The sequence below is a fragment of the Lepidochelys kempii genome, chromosome 6 (assembly GCF_965140265.1).
Source record: "Lepidochelys kempii isolate rLepKem1 chromosome 6, rLepKem1.hap2, whole genome shotgun sequence".
NCBI classification, from domain to species: Eukaryota; Metazoa; Chordata; order Testudines; family Cheloniidae; genus Lepidochelys; species Lepidochelys kempii.
In genome coordinates, this window is record NC_133261.1 from 10418508 (window position 1) to 10434993 (window position 16486).

A 16486-nucleotide genomic window follows, 5' to 3' on the forward strand; every position below is an offset into this window, starting at 1 on the left:
GACAGGGAGAAGTATTAATGCCATTGTCCAAGGTACTGGGAATACTGTACAGAGTTCTGGGCCCCCTGGTTCCAGAAAAGTGAATTCCATCAGGAACAGGTGCAGAGAACAGCTATGAGGATGACCAGGCAAACAGAGGGCTGATCCTACCAGAGGAGACTGGAAGAGCGTGGCTTATTTAGTCTAGTCAAACAAAGACTGAGGGGGATCTGACTGAGTTCTATAAATACACCAGGGAGTGGGGGGTGGGGGCGTGTGTAAATACCAGGGAGGGAGAAGAGCTATTGAAGCTAAAGGACAAAGTTGGCACAAGAACAAATGGATATAAATTGGCCATGAACAAATTCAGGCTGGAAATGAGAAGGCAGCTTCTAACTATCAGTAGGGTGAGGTTCTGGAACAGACCCCCAGTAGGAGTTCTAGGAGCAAAAATCTCCATTAGTTTTAAGAGAAAGCTGGAAAAACGTATGCGTGCGATTGTATGACGGGGTTGCTTGTGCTGGCAGGGGGCAGATTTATTTCTTATGTTCCTAAAGCTCATGCTTCAGGGCTTTAGCCAGGTCCAGGAAGGGATTTCCTCCATATATTCTGTTTTTCTGAGGCTTTTATCATCTCCTTCCTCTGAAGCATCAGGGATGGCCACCCTGGAAATGGGACATTGGGAGGGCGGGCCAGGGCACTTGGGTGGCACCGAGCAGTCTCTCTCTCAAGTGCTTGGCTGGCTGGTTCTTGCTCACAAGGGCTGAGTCTCACTGATCGCTGTATATGGGGTTGGGAAGGAATCTGTCCCCCAGGTCAGACTGGCAGGAACCCTGGGTTGGAGGAGACGACTTCCCCTTCCACTGCAGTGTGTGGGCGCAGGTCCCCATCTGGGGATCTTGCATCTAATTATTTCCCTGCTGGTGTCGATGCACCGGTCCCGCCTACTCTGCCTGTGGCACACAACAGGCTAGTCAATACATTGGCCACATTTCGCTGGCTGGATTAGTGTGCGGGTGCTGGGTGGTGTTGATGGCCTGTGCTCTATATGGAAGTCAGACTAGATCTAGTGGTCCCTTCTGGCTTATACTCTATGACTCTCGTCCCCAATGCCCGGGAGAGCAGACAATCCTCAGCCACCATAAGGAGGCAGTCCTGTATCCCAGTTGGGGGATGCATTTGGGGTAACAGAGGAGCCCCAGTTCCTCACCTGCCGCTTGAGCTTGCGCTCCTTCTGTGCCCCATAGTAGGTGAGGATCTTGAAACTGGGGCACCAGCGCTTGATCTCCATCTCCCAGTTCAGCATCACGCTGGTGGGCACGATGATCAGGTGGGGACCCCAGCTACCTGTGGGACCAACACAGAGCAGGGCTGCTTTCGAGCTGCGGACTCAGGGATCTTGGCGCGCCAAGGTGGGCAAAGCCTGAGCAGCAGCATGGCAATCTCTTCCACATACCCTCCTCACCAATGAGCCTCCCCGAGCCCCCGAGGAAGGGAGCTCCATCTCCATAGTCTGTCAGCCCTGGGCTTCTCTGCAGATGCCACCAATGGGGCAGGTGGCTATTGCAATCCAGGCATCTGGGCCCATCTAGCCTGTCCCCACCTGGGGCAGGATTGTCCCCGTCAGAGATGGAGCCGCCCCATGCAGCCCCATCCCACCCCCTCACCCTTCTCGCAGGCCAAATGAGCCAGCAGGGAGATGGTCTGGATGGTCTTGCCCAGCCCCATCTCGTCCGCCAGGATCCCGTTGAGCTTCTTTTCGTACATGGTGACCAGCCAGTCCAGGCCGATGTGCTGATACTCCCGCAGGGTCCCCCGCAGCAGGTAAGGGATGGGCGTCTTCACCTGCACAAAAGGGGGAGTGAGTTAGTCTGGCTGCCTTCCCTCCTCCAACCCCCTCCCCACTGCGGTCCCGCTTACCTGGGTAGTAGCCAGAGTGTAGCCCTTGGGCTGCAGGCTCTCGGCAGTGGCTGCGATGTCTGTGATCTCCTTCTTGGGCCCCAGGGTGGGGGCTGCGTCGTTACGCCCCTCTCCCCGATCCTCGTCCCTTTTCAACAGGTACTCCACGCCAAAGTCTTCCTCCCGGCTCACCGCCGTCACTTCCTCAGCAGGGGTATCCTCCTCCTCCTCCTGGCTCTCCTCCTCTTCCTCACTCTCCTCCTCTGCGGTGGAGTCTGGGGCAAGATCCAGCTAGCATCAGCCCTGCCTTAAGACACCCACCCACTCCTCGGACCGCGCTGCCTCATCCCTCTATACCTGACTGGCTGCTGCTGTCCTCGTCCTCTGACTCCTCCTCGTACTCCGAGGTGCTGGGCTCCGAGGCATCCGAGGAGCTATCCGACTCATCCATCTCAAAGTCTGAGGCGTAGGCGCCGGCATATCTCTGCAGCAGCTCCTCCATGGGCAGCTCCCCTGCCAGACAGCGACAGGGTCAGGGGCGCATGGGAACACGCAGAGGGTGGGATGGGGCAGGGGTCATGTTGTGTTCCACCCCCCTCTGTGACTAGATGTCTCTCCAAATCTGTAACTCAGCCAGCACAGGAAGGACCTGGCTGAGGGTTGCAATGGAGAGGTTTCTCTGAGCACCAGCTACCAAATCCCAGCCTATGGGGCCAGGCAGGGACCTGTTTAAGTGCTCCCTGAACATTGATCACATGACTTGGGGGACAGTTTTGCCAGGAGCCCTGGGGATGGTGGGACAGAGAAACTGACCCTGTGTCCCTGAGAGAGATCCAGGCCACGCTGAACATCAGTGCTACATGGCTGGAATCAGTCCAGTCCCACAAGGCCTTATTCTTCAGGGCTTAGCAACAAGGCAGCACGGAGGAGAAGGTGCAGAAACTGGTTTCAGAATGAGGCTCCACCAACAAATCTGCCAAGGACGGATCAGGGGCTTCCCAAGCTGTTGGATTTGGCCCCGCTGCTGGGGTTAATACCCTGTCTTGAGAAGATCTTTACACCCTGAGGGCTCCATCCCCTCGCAAGCTTGGGTGTGGTCAGAGGATTAAAATCTCTCTGACCCATGCCGTTAAAGCATAGGGGAGAATCCTGGAGCTACGAGGACAGTTAGGCCTGTCCCAGACATACTCTCCTCCCACCCCCTCCATACCTTCCTGGGCCAAGTCATCCAGTTCCTTCCTGTGATCCATGTCCCCTTCCAGCTTCTCTTCAGCATCAATCGTCTCCTCTTCATCCTCAGCTGAGGAGAAAATGGGCTGTGTTACCATGTGGATGGGAGAAAGCCCTGTTAATCTGTTACCCCCATCAGCCACCAGTGGCAGTCAGGTCCCTCCCATCCACCCAGAGCCTAGCTGCTCCAGCAGGTCCCTTGCCATGCTCACCTTCCTCCTCGTTGGCCGTGAACTCCTCATCCTCCTTGTCAGGCTTCCACGGCCTTTTGTTCCTCTGCATGACGGACTTTGCTTTCTCCTGCTGGAGGCATGAAGTAGAGGGCTGGGAGAAGAGGCTGGGGCCAGGCCCTCCTACCTCAAAAGGAGAGCCCTGGCCCCCCCAGGCACTCCTACCGTGGCCTAGCTGGGGGACACAGATCATGCAGCTTAAGGCAGTGGTTTTCAAACTGTGGATTGCGACCCAGTACTGGCTTATGGAATGTAAGGCACTGGGTCGCGGCAGCTCTGGTCAGCACCGCCGACTGGGCCGTTAAAAGCCCCGTTGGCAGTGCTGCCCATCTAAGGCAGGCTAGTCCCTACCTGTTCTGACACCGTGCCCCAGAAGCGGCCAGCAGCAGGTCCGGCTCGGGGGTGCGGGGGAAGCCATAGGGCTCTGAACTCTGCCCCTAGCTCCGGCTCCACACTCCCATTGGCCAGGAATCAGCCAATGGGAGCGGTGGGGGGAGGAGGAGGGGGGCAGTGCCTGCAGGCAAGAGCTGTGTGGAGCCACTTGCGTACCTCCTCCTAGGAGTCGGACCTAGTGTTGGCTGCTTCTGGGGCGCAGCGCGGTTCCAGGACAGGCAGGAAGCCTGCCTTAGCACTCCTGCTGCGCTGCTGACCAGGAGTCGCCCGAGGTAAGCCCATGCCCCAACTCCCTGCCCCAGGCCTGAGCCCGCCCTCCCCCCCAGCCCAGAGCCCCCTCCCACACCCCAAACCCCTCATTCCTGGCTCCACCCCAGAGCCTGCACCCCCAACCCAGAGCCCTGACCCCCTCCTGCACCCCAACCCCCTGCTCCAGACCAGAGCCCCCTCCCACACCCAAACCCCTCATCCCCAGCCCCACCCCAGAGCCCTCACCCTCCCACACCCCAACAACCTGCCTCAGCCCTGAGCCCATGCAAACCTGGAGCCCCCTCCCACACCCCAAACCCCTCATCCCCAGCCCCACCCCAGAGCCCTCACCCTCCCACACCCCAACAACCTGCCTCAGCCCTGACCCCCACAAACCCGGAGCCCCCTCCCACACCCCAAACCCCTCATCCCCAGCCTAGAGCCCTCCTCCCCCCACATCCCAATCCCCTGCCCTAGCCCAGAGCTCCCTCCCACACCCCAAACTGCTCATCCCCATCTCCATTGGGTCGCGGTCATCAACAATTTTCTTCAACTGGGTCGCCTGAAAAAGATTTGAAAACCACTGGCTTAAGGGATCCGAGTGCAGCTGGATCTCCAGGTCAGTAGACTGAGAAGGGAGGTGCTTGCTCCGAGCAAAGCGTTGCTTCAGTCAGGGGTGTCCCGTCTAGCGCCCTGAGACTGTCGCTGATCACCAATCCCCTTAGCCTCCCTAGCAGGTCTGACCCACCCCTCAGTCATCTTTACCATCTTGGATTGTTTCTCTACCTCCTCCTCACTCTCCCGCGCAGTCTCCTCCTCCTCGTTGTTGGAGATGGAGGGGGCAGCGCTGCAGGAATTCTCCAGGATCTGGGCGGGCAGGGACTGCAGCAGTTCCTCCAGGGGCAGCTCACTCTCCTGTTTCAGCAGCTCTATCTCACGCCGGTGCGTCTCCGAGTCATTCCCTTCCTGCTGCTCCTCCACCTCAATCGTCTCCTCGTCGTCTGACTCCTCATGGGGCTGGAAGTCCCCATCTGCAGGAGGAGGAAGCAGGGTGTGAACCATACACCTGGGGCACTGACAGGGCAAGTGGGGAACCCTGGGACTAAGGAACCCTGGGAGTGAGATCTGGGGCCTTTCCTCTGTAGGGGGCGCCAGCTGATCTGGCCTTGGAGGGGGAAGGGACTGGAGGGCTCAAGGAATGGGACATGGAATCTTTCTTCTTTAAAGGGTGCCAGCTTCAATCCAGCCCCATGGCAGGAGAGACTGGCCAACTCAGGGGAAACGGACACAAGACCTTTAACCTCTAGGGGAGGACTGGCTGGCTCAAGGTGAGCAGGGAATGGGACGTGGGGTGTTTGGGTTCCCTACCTTCTTCGTCGGTGAGGTGTGGAGGTGGTGGGGGACTGGATGTGGTGGAGCCGGCGTGGGAGGAGCTGATGTGGGAGGAGGAGCCAGTCTTGCTGGCTATGGGGAAGGTCTCGTTGAGGCTCTGAGTCAGCAGATCTGAGTACTTCTCTGTCTGGCCCACGATGAAGTCCAGCTGCAGGTCCAGGGCCTTCTTCCTCTTCTCCTCCAGGCGAGACTGCTGCTTGAACTGCACCACCTGCCAGTGGAGGGCCAGGGGGGTGGGCAGGGACATCCAAGTGAAAGAGAAGGATAAGCGGGAGGTCTCAAAAAGCAGCATATTGTTAGCCTGTCATCCTCGCTTCTGAAGAACCTTCCTGCTGAGGGGCAAAAGGAAATCTCCCCCCTGACTGTATTCTACTGCTCGATACAAGACGCTGTGTTAGTGAAACCCACCCTGGAGTAGAAGAGAGGCAGGGACCTCGGGCTAGAGAGTCATGATACCCAAGCTGAAATGACAGAGAGCAGGGGATGCTGGGACAGAGAAGCCCAACAGCCTGAGCTAGAGCAGCGAAGAGGCACGGATACCAGGCTAGAGGCCTGTATGTTGTGTGACAACTCTTATATGAGAAAGGCCAGGCCCAAAGCCAGCCTGAGCACTCCTCCAGAGCTGCACGCCCTACCCACCTTCTCCACGTTGCTCCAGAACTGCTTGACCTCTTTGGCGATGGAGGAGGCGATGCGCCTCAGCTTGGCCTGCTCCTCACGCTTGGCTCGCTCCTCCTTCTGCTTCTGCTCCTCATGGTGCCGAATCACCATCCGCACCACCTGGGGGAGGGGAGGAGGAGGATGAGATGCATGCATGGCTGGGGGGAAGAAGGGGGCTATACCAACCCAGGGCAGACTGTATTGGGGGTGGGGGAGATCTCTCTAGCTGGAGCAACAGCCCAGGGACATGCTGCCAACCAACAGCTGGGTCACCAGCCACAGTTTGAGAAGGGTGAGGGAGGTTTCCGTTCAGCACCTAGGACAGACAGAGCAAGCCTAGATGGAACACAGGAACATGGACAGACAGATGTCGCCTGGATGGATTTCAGAGCCCTTGGAAATACCACCTGTTAAGCCCTAAGGTGTGCTCTCAGGGCAGAACCCTTAGTAAATCCCCTGCAAAATGTGCCCAGCAGTCACAGAAAGCTGCTGAGGGCAGGACTTGAATTCATAGAACACAGGAGCCATCCAGCTACCCTGATACGAAGTGACCTGCAAACTCTCTGCCTTGCAACAGAGATCCTGTCCCCTGCTACACATGTACCTTTCCACCACCTTCTTTGGCATGGCATGGTGAACAAAAATCTAAGTGTTTTTTAAAATCAGATTTCAACATTTAAATTAGCTACAGGTTTATATTTTAAAATAAACCTATTTAAGTTAAATTTGAAATGACAACCCATGTTAAGACCTCAATTTACTATAATCTATTGAGTCTACAAAATAATTACAATTAAATACAAAAATTAGCAGTTCATATTTGTTCCCAAGTTTTAAAGAAAGACTAAGCACTGAACTGGTGGAAGTCACAGGCAAAGCACCTGGAACCAGAGTTTGTCGTAGTGGTAAACCAGCTTTTGACATAAGTAGCCTCTTCTGCACCTGCAGAATAATTTGCTTCATTTCAGTTTATCCAACTAATTCAGTTCAATGAACAGGTAATTCAGTTACAAAATGAGCTGGGTGTTGAAAAAGCAGAAAAGCTTGTTTTCTTCTTCCAATTCTATGAATAAAAACTAGGCGTGTGAGGGCATGATCTACTAGTTCTAAAATTCTGAAGGACATGGTGATCAAAACCACAGTTCAATGCACTAAGTACTTCTTTTGTTTAATAAATCAGTTTTCAACGTAAAACATATTTTGATAAACTGTCCGATAAACTTTTCTTATTTATCTAGCACGTTTAAGATAGTTTTATTTAACTATTTAAAAAACATTCAAAAATGCTGTTTTTGTGCATTTTAGTTGAATCTCCACCCAAATTGAGTTTGGCACAAATTACATGTAAAAAACAAATCATCTAGTAAATAAGAAATGCATCATTCATTGTTTTCTAAACTAACAAAAATGTAAAAATTAAGAATCAGAGTAAATGTAAGTTAAACTATATACTTGCTTAAATGAAGGTGTAAGTAGCGTATCCTGCTGGTTAACTAAAAGAAGCACCAAATTTAGTGTAAAGGTTATATTTAGTTGTAAATCAATATATTGTAATAGTTACCAACCAATGAGAATCAACCTTTCTTTAGGAAAGTAACTAAAAAGTATAAATGCAAAACGAGAGTAAAATAAATGATTTAAATCAAGGCTACCTTCTTGCATTTAAATCGTGATTAAAATTAGTCATTTAAATAGCTTCAATTTAAATCAATCCACCCTGCATTGTGGCTTGACCTGTGCTAGAATTCCCAAATTTGACCCTCAATGACTCTTGTGCTATCGATTTCCCAGAGGGTCAGTGGGTATGAAATGCTGGCTGAGATCAATCCTGAATGGGGGGAGGATCACAGCAATAGGTTTCAGCCCCAGATGCGTGTAAGAGAGAGTTAGAAGACCCAGAACTTTTTCATGTCATGTGATACTTTCACAGGTCTATCTCAGATGCCCCCAAGTTTGGATCATTTACCCTGCCCTACAGCTCCTTGAGGCACAGCAATTTCCAAGACAATCCAAACCCACCTTTGGGTTTTAGGGGACTTAATAAACGAGTCAGAGCTGTTTCAGGGAGGGGCAGAACTCACCTTCCTGGCCACACCCCTCTTCCAGCGTCGCTCCTGGGCAAAGTCTGCCGAAAGCCACTGCATCTCCTCACAGAGGTAATCCCAGTGCACCTTGGGGCGAACTGGCTCCGGCACCTTGGAGAGCCTCTTCAGGGACCAGAAGCCCTCCTTCTTCATCTCCGCGATGCGGTTCTCAATCTCTGCCTCCTGGAACATAGCACCAAGTCAGCAGGGATCCCAGCCCCCACCCATCACGGGAGATTGGAAGGCAGGGCCGAGACCCATCTGACCCTAAACAAAAGGAGATGACCCACAGTGACACAGGGGTAAGGGACCTAGAGGGGCTCAGAGTCACATTACCCCTCCTCCCCAGCCAGGGCATTATCTCCCCCCCTTGACCTGACGGTCTCCTTGAGAGCATCTGGGTCACATCCCCTACTTCCTCCCACCCCCCACCCTGGCATGGCCCTGGGAGCATGGAGGGCTCCAGCCCAGGGGACCCTTCAGACACAGTCAGCTCCTCACGTGCTTGGCCTGCTCAGCGATCTCAGCATGCGTCTTGTCCCACATGCTGGCCGGGTCCGAGGCATAAACTCCTGGGGACGCCAGAGCTTTGCTTTGCAGCCTGGGCACATCAAAGCCCAGGTGACTGTCCAGGGAGGAATCGTGAGTGAGGTGTGGCGGCGAGACGCTGCCACTGGAGGCAGGTGACCCCGAAGAGGCCGGTGACACAGGATTGCTCCCCGTCATTTTGTCTGGTGCAATCTGGGGGCGAAAGAGGATGAGATGACTGGGACAGCCACTGCCACAGCTACATATGGAACCAGTGAACTCAGCAGCCCTTTCAGCCTAAGGACGGTAAAAGTGCTTTTCCCCTTGTGTATGAACAAGAAAGCCTTGCCTGGTGCCGGGATGAAGCAGTCTCTGGAGTGGGGAGGGGGGCTGTTTATACAGGGATCCCTCACCCAGGTGCAGCCAGCTCTTGGCTGAGGCATGGCCTCTAATTATCAGCTGCATATAACAGTTTTGGATGGGAAGTGACAGAGAATCCCATATCCACCTGAAACTGCAGACGGAATTAAGGAAGCAGAATGGAATTACATTTAAGATTTGGACAAGACAGTAAGATTAATACTCCAGGTCTTGAAAAAAGGGGCCAGGACAGCATTAATAGAAACGCGGGTTGACTTATTTTAAGTCTCTTAATGCAGCAGTACTCAGATCTCAGTGGTTCAGGAACCAAATTAGTGATCAATATTACCCAAAAGAGCCGCAGTAGTGTGAATGCATTGTTTCGTTCACTACAGTAATATATAGATATATATATAAAAAAATAATGAATTCTCACAGCAAAACGAGTGAGCGAGTATTATTATTTTATCAACTACAACTGATTAATAGTATAGTAACAACATCCTGATTGGTTAATAACTTAGACGGGTTAATAATTTAATCACACGATGTTTTAATATCATGTGTTGCAAAGAGCCGCAGGAGACACTTTAAAGAGCTACATGCGGCTCCTAAGCCTCAGTCCGAGTATCACTGTCTTAATGAAAGACCCACATCAGCAAAGGCCAGGTCTACACTGCAGGGTTCGGGCAACACAGGCTGCCTTGTGTTGACCTAGCTGTGGAAGTGTCTTCACTTAAATTTGGCTCCTGCTGATGCAAGTGCCTCTCTACACTGATTTAGTGACCACCTCCCCGAGTGGCGCAGAGTCACAGTTTATACAATTAGATCGACGCAATGTCAGTGTTGTTCACGCTGACTCTTACTGGTTTTCAGGAGCTGTCCCACACTGACAATACCATCAATACGAGTGCTCCTGGTGAGAACAGGCACCGACAACGCAAGGAGCCAAGTGTGCACACACACAAGCGATATAACAACTGCAGTGGCTGTACGCTGACATAAGTTAGGTCGACATCATTTTGTAGAGTAGACATAGCAGTAGCGACTGCCAGCACGGCATTGGGGCCAGCACTGACTGCAAGGGAAGAGCACCCCCTACTGAGCTTCCACCCTGCTCCATACAGCACAGCGCCCACTGACTTTAAAGTGAGAGCGCTCCCTACCCTGAAACACAGCTCCCCCAAGTGCTGGGGTCAGCACCGACTGAGGGGAGGGAGCCCGCTAGTGAGCCCCCACACTGCTCCTTGCAGCACAGCTTCCCCAAGTACCACACTGGGGTCAGCACTGACTGCGAGAGGAGAGCGCCCCTTTCTGAACCCCCAGCAGCATTCGCGTTTCTCCAGCTCTCCCACGCAGGCAGCAATGCAGTGTGTTCCTGGTCAGCTCCAAGGCCAGGCTGGGAGCCCCTACCTCACTGCGCAGTGCATGGTGCTGTTGGGGAGGATGGCTCTGCATTTTACTGCTCCCTTGCTCTTCGCCTCGCGCCCCGATAGCTTTGCTCGTGGCCGAAGTGCTGTCGTCCTGCTCCAGTGCATGCTGGGAACCGGCCTCATTCTGGTCAAGCAACCGCTGGGACGAACTGTCCAGCTCCTGGGTCCCCTGGCAGCCCAGCCTGCGCTCGGGGCTGCCTGTCTCTGAATCACCTGGCAAGAGATGGGGAAGTAGCCATCAACTGTGTATTCACGCTGCCAGCTGAAGGGACTCCTCTGCTACCGAAAGCTGCCCATACTCAGAAGGCAACACCCATCTCCTCTGGGGAGACTCACCTTGCAGAAACAGAACTAGATGAGAGTATGTCTAGTGGTTACAGCAAGGGCTGGGAGTCAGGACTCCTGGGTTCTAGCCCTGGCTCTGTGAGAGGAGTGGGGTCTAGTGGGTTAGAGCAGGATGGAACAGAGCTAGGATTCCTTGGCTCTCTGCTGTGCTGTAGACGTTCATCTTCAATGAAAAAAAATGTTTATAATGGGGAAAAACTCCCTCCCTGACTACACTGCCTTTTGCTGCCAGTTCTACCTGTCAATCAACTACCAAGAACTGGGAGCTAAGCTCAGGACACACGACACTTTAATTTCAATTGTTGTTCATATTTTAACAGCTGCTGAAGTTGGGATAAGCATGAACTTGGCCTGACCTAAGTTAATCTGCACTGATTTACATTACACCAATCGACATGTGCTGTGGCAACTCTATAATACAGACACAGTCTACTGCCTTAAGTTGAAAGAGTTGATCGGGAAGTTTCCAAGTTCAGCATCGCTAGTATAAGTCCACTTTTAATGCGTCCAGGACTGAGGCTTGCAGCTGAAATCAATTTATTTAGCAAGAATGCTCATATACGATCTTATTTATATTATTATCACAGTAGCATCTAGATGCATGAGTCACAAACCAGGACCCCACTGCACTAAGTGCCATACGACAACAGAACAAGAAGACAGGCCCATGGTGTTCAAGATGTTTTTGTTTCACGCTAGGAGGAAACCTTAAGTCAACAACAATATTTTTAAATAGTTGGAAACGCAACACCTTCTTTGTCAGGATTCCCCCAAGAATGACCGCTTCCCAGTTTGACACAGGGAATCCATAACCAACCTCTGCCCATCTGATCCCTCAGCCCTTTTCATCAGTGATCTGTATTTTTCCATCACTTTTGAATTTGGGATCTCAAAAGGGTTTCTTACAGGGGGAATGATTCACTTGCCTGCTGCTGAAATGCACCTGTCTATGGGGTGAAATGTGACACAGCTCTGGAGAACATCCAAAGCTTCCTGCTTCAAAGGCAATGCTACACTGCTGGCTTCCCCCAAGAGGGGGGAAAAGCCCTGAGCCACCAGAGAGCATATCCCAGCCATACCTGTGTGAGCTGAGAACTCCTCCTCCTCGTCAGACTCCACTTCCACGGTTTCTCTTTCCCGGGGAAGACCGCTCCTGCAGCAAGATGGGACAGGATGGGGGCATGGCTCCAGACTTCCCTCTCCCTTCACACTTTTCTAATCCCAGCCCTTTCCTTGGAAGGGTACTCCACAGGGATACAGACCCGATCCCCCCCCCAATTCCTCCCACTTTTCCCTGTGCCCTCGGTCCAACATGGCTCGCACAGAACAGTCCTTGGGTCTAGCTAAACCTGTCTCTCTGGGCCTGAAATGCAGTTGGCAGACTATGGACCTAGCTGCAGGACATAATGGAGAATTTTCTCTGAGCACCAGCTACCAAATCCCTGCCTATGGGGAAAGGCAGAGACCTGTTGAGGGTGCTGGGGAGAGGCAGGGACGCGGACACCCTGTCTGTCCTAGTGCGGAGCCTGGGAGACGGCTGGCCGCCAACAGCAATGCCTAGATGTCGTCAAGGCAGGTATAACCCATCTCCACTTAGCTTGCTAGCTTGGCTTGTCTGCAAGGAAGTTAGGAGCCCAGACCCTTGCATTCTCTCCTCTAATCCTGGCCACTTCCCTGTCTGCCACCTTGCTCCATTCTGTTACTGTATCCTATCCCTTATCCCATATTAGCCCTTCTCAGCCCTTCACCACTTTCTAATCTCCCACCCTCTGATCTGCTGATGCCCTGGTGTCCCTATTACATCCAATCTTGGCCCACCCTGTGACCCCTTCCTGACCCATCCCTTGTCACTCAATCCCATTGTCATTACCTGCTAAATCCTGCCCCCCCACCCCACTGACTTCATCATGCTCACCACATTACTGCATCCCCACACTGCAACCTGTGTGTCCTCCCCATCACTACCCTGACCCCCATAAGCCCCAATCCTATTACACCTTCCTGCTTCCTGATCCCATGTGCCTAGCTGTTCCTTGTTACCTATGCCCTGTCCCATCCCTGCCAATCCCACAGCCCCACTTCCCCACCCAATCAGGCCAGTTACCCTGTGTCCCCCCACCACCAGTTCAGTCATCCCCTGATCCTAATGTGCCCACCCCGGCCTCCGGTGTCCTGTTTTTGCTAACTCAGTTGCCTCCTGACCCCACTTTGTGATGCCGTGCCCTGGAACCCCCGATCACGTCCCGACAATCCAGGGAGCCCATGCCCAACCACCTCCAACCCTGTCACCCCCTGACCCCGTACTGCCAACCTCCTTGCCCTGTATCCCTCCATTGCCAACCCCCACCCCACCGATTCTGTCACCCCACGTCGCTCGCCTGCCAACCCATGACCCTGTCCTGCCAGCGCCTGCACACCATGCCTTGGCACCACCAACTCTGCCAAGGCCTGACCCTGTCCCACTAACTCCCTCACGCTGCGCCCTTCCAATGCCAAACCTGCCATCCCGAGCCCCACTGCCTCCATCACTCCCAATACACGACCCTGTCCCTCCAGCCCCATCCCCCCATATCCTGCCATCCCTGCCACCCCAGGTCCCCATCTCACTGCCTCTTCCAACACCAGCACCTCTGCACTTTGTCCCGACAACTCAGCCACTCTGTTTCCCACCACCTTCAACCCACTAAGTCCCCGGTCCCAGCCTGTGAGCCATGTCACCCCTTTTCCCACCATCCCAGACGCTTCTACCACCTCCTTACCCAGTCCCACTTTTGCCTCCAGTGCCCTTGATTCCTGAACCCATCCTGCCAAGCCTGTCACATCAGGGTTTTGTCCCACTATCCCAGGTCCTGCCACTGTTACACCCTGGTCCTGTCCTGCCAACCCTATCATATTCCTGTAATCTGTGTCCTTCAAGCCTGATACCCTGGGTACTGTCACTAAGTCCACTAACCAATCACCCCGTCCTGTCACTGCATACCCCTCTACCTCCAACCCCAGTACCTTCTGACCCCATCTAGCCAACCCCAGTACTCTTGATCTCTGTATCATTAAACCTGCCAAACCCATCATCCTATACCCCCCCAATCCCATTACCTCACAACTCTGTCTTGCCAAGCCTGACACCCCAATGTCCACCATCTCCCTCTTCCCAAGACCCCGTGCTGCCGACTCCCTTTTGTCAACCACCTCTGTCCTGCCTGGAGACTGTCCTGCCTCTGCTGTCACTACCAATCTTGGCACACTGTCCCCCAGCAACCCCTGACCCAAACTGACAAACTCCCATTCCCCCTGATCCAGCCCTGGTGCCCCTGGCCCCACAAACTCCATGACTGCCTGTTGTGCCAACACCGATGTCCCCTGCCCCACTAAACTCATGGCTGCCTGCTGGGCCAACTCCTGATCCTGTCCCATCAACCCTGATGCTCCCTGCCCCACTGACCCCGCAACCACCTGTTACACAAGCTCTGATGCCCCCCGACCCCGCTCAGACACCCTCAGATCTGCAGCCCACTGAGACATACCCACTAGCTGTGCTGCTCCTGACTCCATAGCCACTGACCCACTTCAACCCAACCCCACTTGCCCTTTGACTTCTAACCCCTGCCCTCCCTCAGCCCCTATCCCTATTCCCCCTTGATCTCATCAGCCCCAGCCCAGCCCTCTCTTGCCCCTTTATCCCCAGTGCCTAACTAGGCAATCGCTTAGCCCAGAGTTGTGAGTTCAATCTTTGAGGGGGCCATTTAAGGATCTGGGGCGAAAATTGGGGATTGGCCCTGCTCTGAGCAGGGGGCTGGACTAGGGGACCTCCCAAGGTCCCTTCCCACCCTGAGATTCTAGGATTCTATGAACCCACCACGCTTTGACCCCCACCCCTAACCCACCACGCCTTGCCCTCTGACCCTTTAACCTCTGATCCCTACAGCCCACGCCAACACCCTTTGACCCTTGACCCCTGCACACCCCAACCCATCACCCTTTTGCCCTTTGACCCCATCCCCGTTGCCCCGGACGCCCCAGAGCGAGGCTCCCCCCGCCAGGGAAGGCGGCGGTTAGTGCCGCGCGGGGAGGGGGAGCGTTGGCGGCGCACGCGCCCCCTCCTCCCTCGCGCCCCCTCCCTCCCCAAGCGCGTCTCGCGCCCCTATGGGTAGGGGCGGGGGGGGGAGCGCGGAGCCCCGGCCGGGCCGCCATCTTACCTGGGTGGGAGGGGGGAGGAGGGAGGGAGGCGCCTCCTGCTCCGCCTCCTCCTGCCGCCGCCTCAGCCCCAGCGCTGCCGCCGGGCAAGATCCGCCGCCATCCGCAGCCCCCCGGCCGTAGCCACCCCGCCCCTCCCCGCGCTCGGGCCCCGCCGGCCCCGATCAGCCCCGCGCTGGCCCCTCCCACCCGAATGCCGACCCCGAACCAGGCCCCGCCGAGCCGAGCCGAGCCGCCGCGGCAAAATGGCGGACGCCACCACCTCCACCACCAGGGCCGCCCCCCCCCGCGCCCGCTTCGCCGCCCGGCAACTCTCGCGAGAGGTGAAAGGGAGACACAGTCAGAGGCGCGAGGGATGACGGGAAGTGGAGTTCGAGCGGGACAACGGGGACAGAACGGGACCAATGCGGCCGCGAAGTCTCGCGAGAGGAGGAAGCCGGGGAGCGCGGGAAGTGAAGTCTCGACTCCCGGCGAGGAAAGAAAGAGCTCTGAGCTCACGGGATTGTGGGAAATGGAGTCCAGCCCGGAGATAGGGCGCAGGGGATGACGGGAAAAGTAGTTCCATGGAGGAGCGGCAGAGGCGGGCGTTTGGAAATATTATTCCATAGAGCCCGGACAGAAGGGGAGGCGGGGAAACGTAGTTCCGTGGGAGCGGGCGGCGACACAGGAAGAGGCTGAGAAATGCAGTTCTCCAGCCGAGTGCCGAGGAGGCTGCTGGGAAATGTAGTTCCATGGAAGGATGTCAAGGATTTTCCCCACCCGTTTTTGAGGGGGTATTTCCCTTGAGCTCTTCAGGGAGAACACTGGAGCCGAACCACGGTGGATTGTCACTATCTACTGTCTGGGGAAACTTAACAGAACCTTGTGATAATTTTTCTCTGCAAAATTTTCTGCCAATGCCCCTTTTACTGGTGCTCGTGTGTGGATGCGATCAGCGTCTTCACCTAGATGGAGCCATGGATGGGCTTTATGGAGAGAGAGCGCGAGTGGCCAGGCCTGCGCTATCGCTTGCTAAACTCTTGGGGCCACGAATTAGCCCCCATCAGATGATCTAGCTGGAATCCCCCAGGGCTGGTAACCTCCCCCAATGCTTCCTGCATCCAGCCCCACACCTCCCTGGCTGATCTAGAGCAGAGTTGAGAAAAAGACATCTTGTCTTTATTTAAACACTCCACCTGAGGAAGAATCCACCCTGTTTCTGCATAAACAATCCCAGTAGCTAATGAGTAAGGGGAGTGTAGGTCTGAGTGTATGGAGACAGATACATGGGGTGTGTGGGAGGATGGACAGAGGGGTCCATATGGGGATGAATGGATGGAAAGATGTGCATATGGAGGGACGGATATAGATGAGCGTGTATGGGAAGGGATGGATACAGACAGCCAGTATATGGGGATGGATGGACTGGATGTATTCAGAAGGACAGATTAGGTGGGTGTGGATGGAGCAGTGTGGATGTGGAGGGAGGCAGTGATAGAGGAGTGTGGATAAGGATTGATGGGTGATGTGG

The 16486-nt window shown here is 54.5% G+C and overlaps 1 protein-coding gene across 3 annotated transcripts in view; it reads right to left on the reverse strand.

Moving 5' to 3' along the window:
* SRCAP (Snf2 related CREBBP activator protein) overlaps positions 1-14349 on the reverse strand; it is a 30326-nt gene extending 15977 nt beyond the window's left edge. The window contains exons 1-14 of one of the 3 annotated variants that reach the window (XM_073350369.1): positions 12698-14266; positions 11862-11935; positions 10418-10650; positions 8618-8857; positions 8114-8299; positions 6012-6152; positions 5349-5583; positions 4746-5011; positions 3321-3411; positions 3089-3178; positions 2236-2391; positions 1900-2153; positions 1647-1824; positions 1190-1326 (exon numbers count right to left, since the gene is read on the reverse strand). In XM_073350369.1, coding sequence (XP_073206470.1) covers positions 1190-1326; positions 1647-1824; positions 1900-2153; positions 2236-2391; positions 3089-3178; positions 3321-3411; positions 4746-5011; positions 5349-5583; positions 6012-6152; positions 8114-8299; positions 8618-8857; positions 10418-10650; positions 11862-11935; positions 12698-12759 — 2343 coding nt within the window. In that variant the 5' untranslated portion in view covers positions 12760-14266. Of the gene's footprint in view, positions 1-1189; positions 1327-1646; positions 1825-1899; positions 2154-2235; positions 2392-3088; positions 3179-3320; positions 3412-4745; positions 5012-5348; positions 5584-6011; positions 6153-8113; positions 8300-8617; positions 8858-10417; positions 10651-11861; positions 11936-12697; positions 14267-14306 lie in introns of those variants that run through there. The other 2 variants (XM_073350372.1, XM_073350373.1) reach the window with 2 other exon arrangements.
* Positions 14350-16486: the final 2137 nt, after the last annotated feature.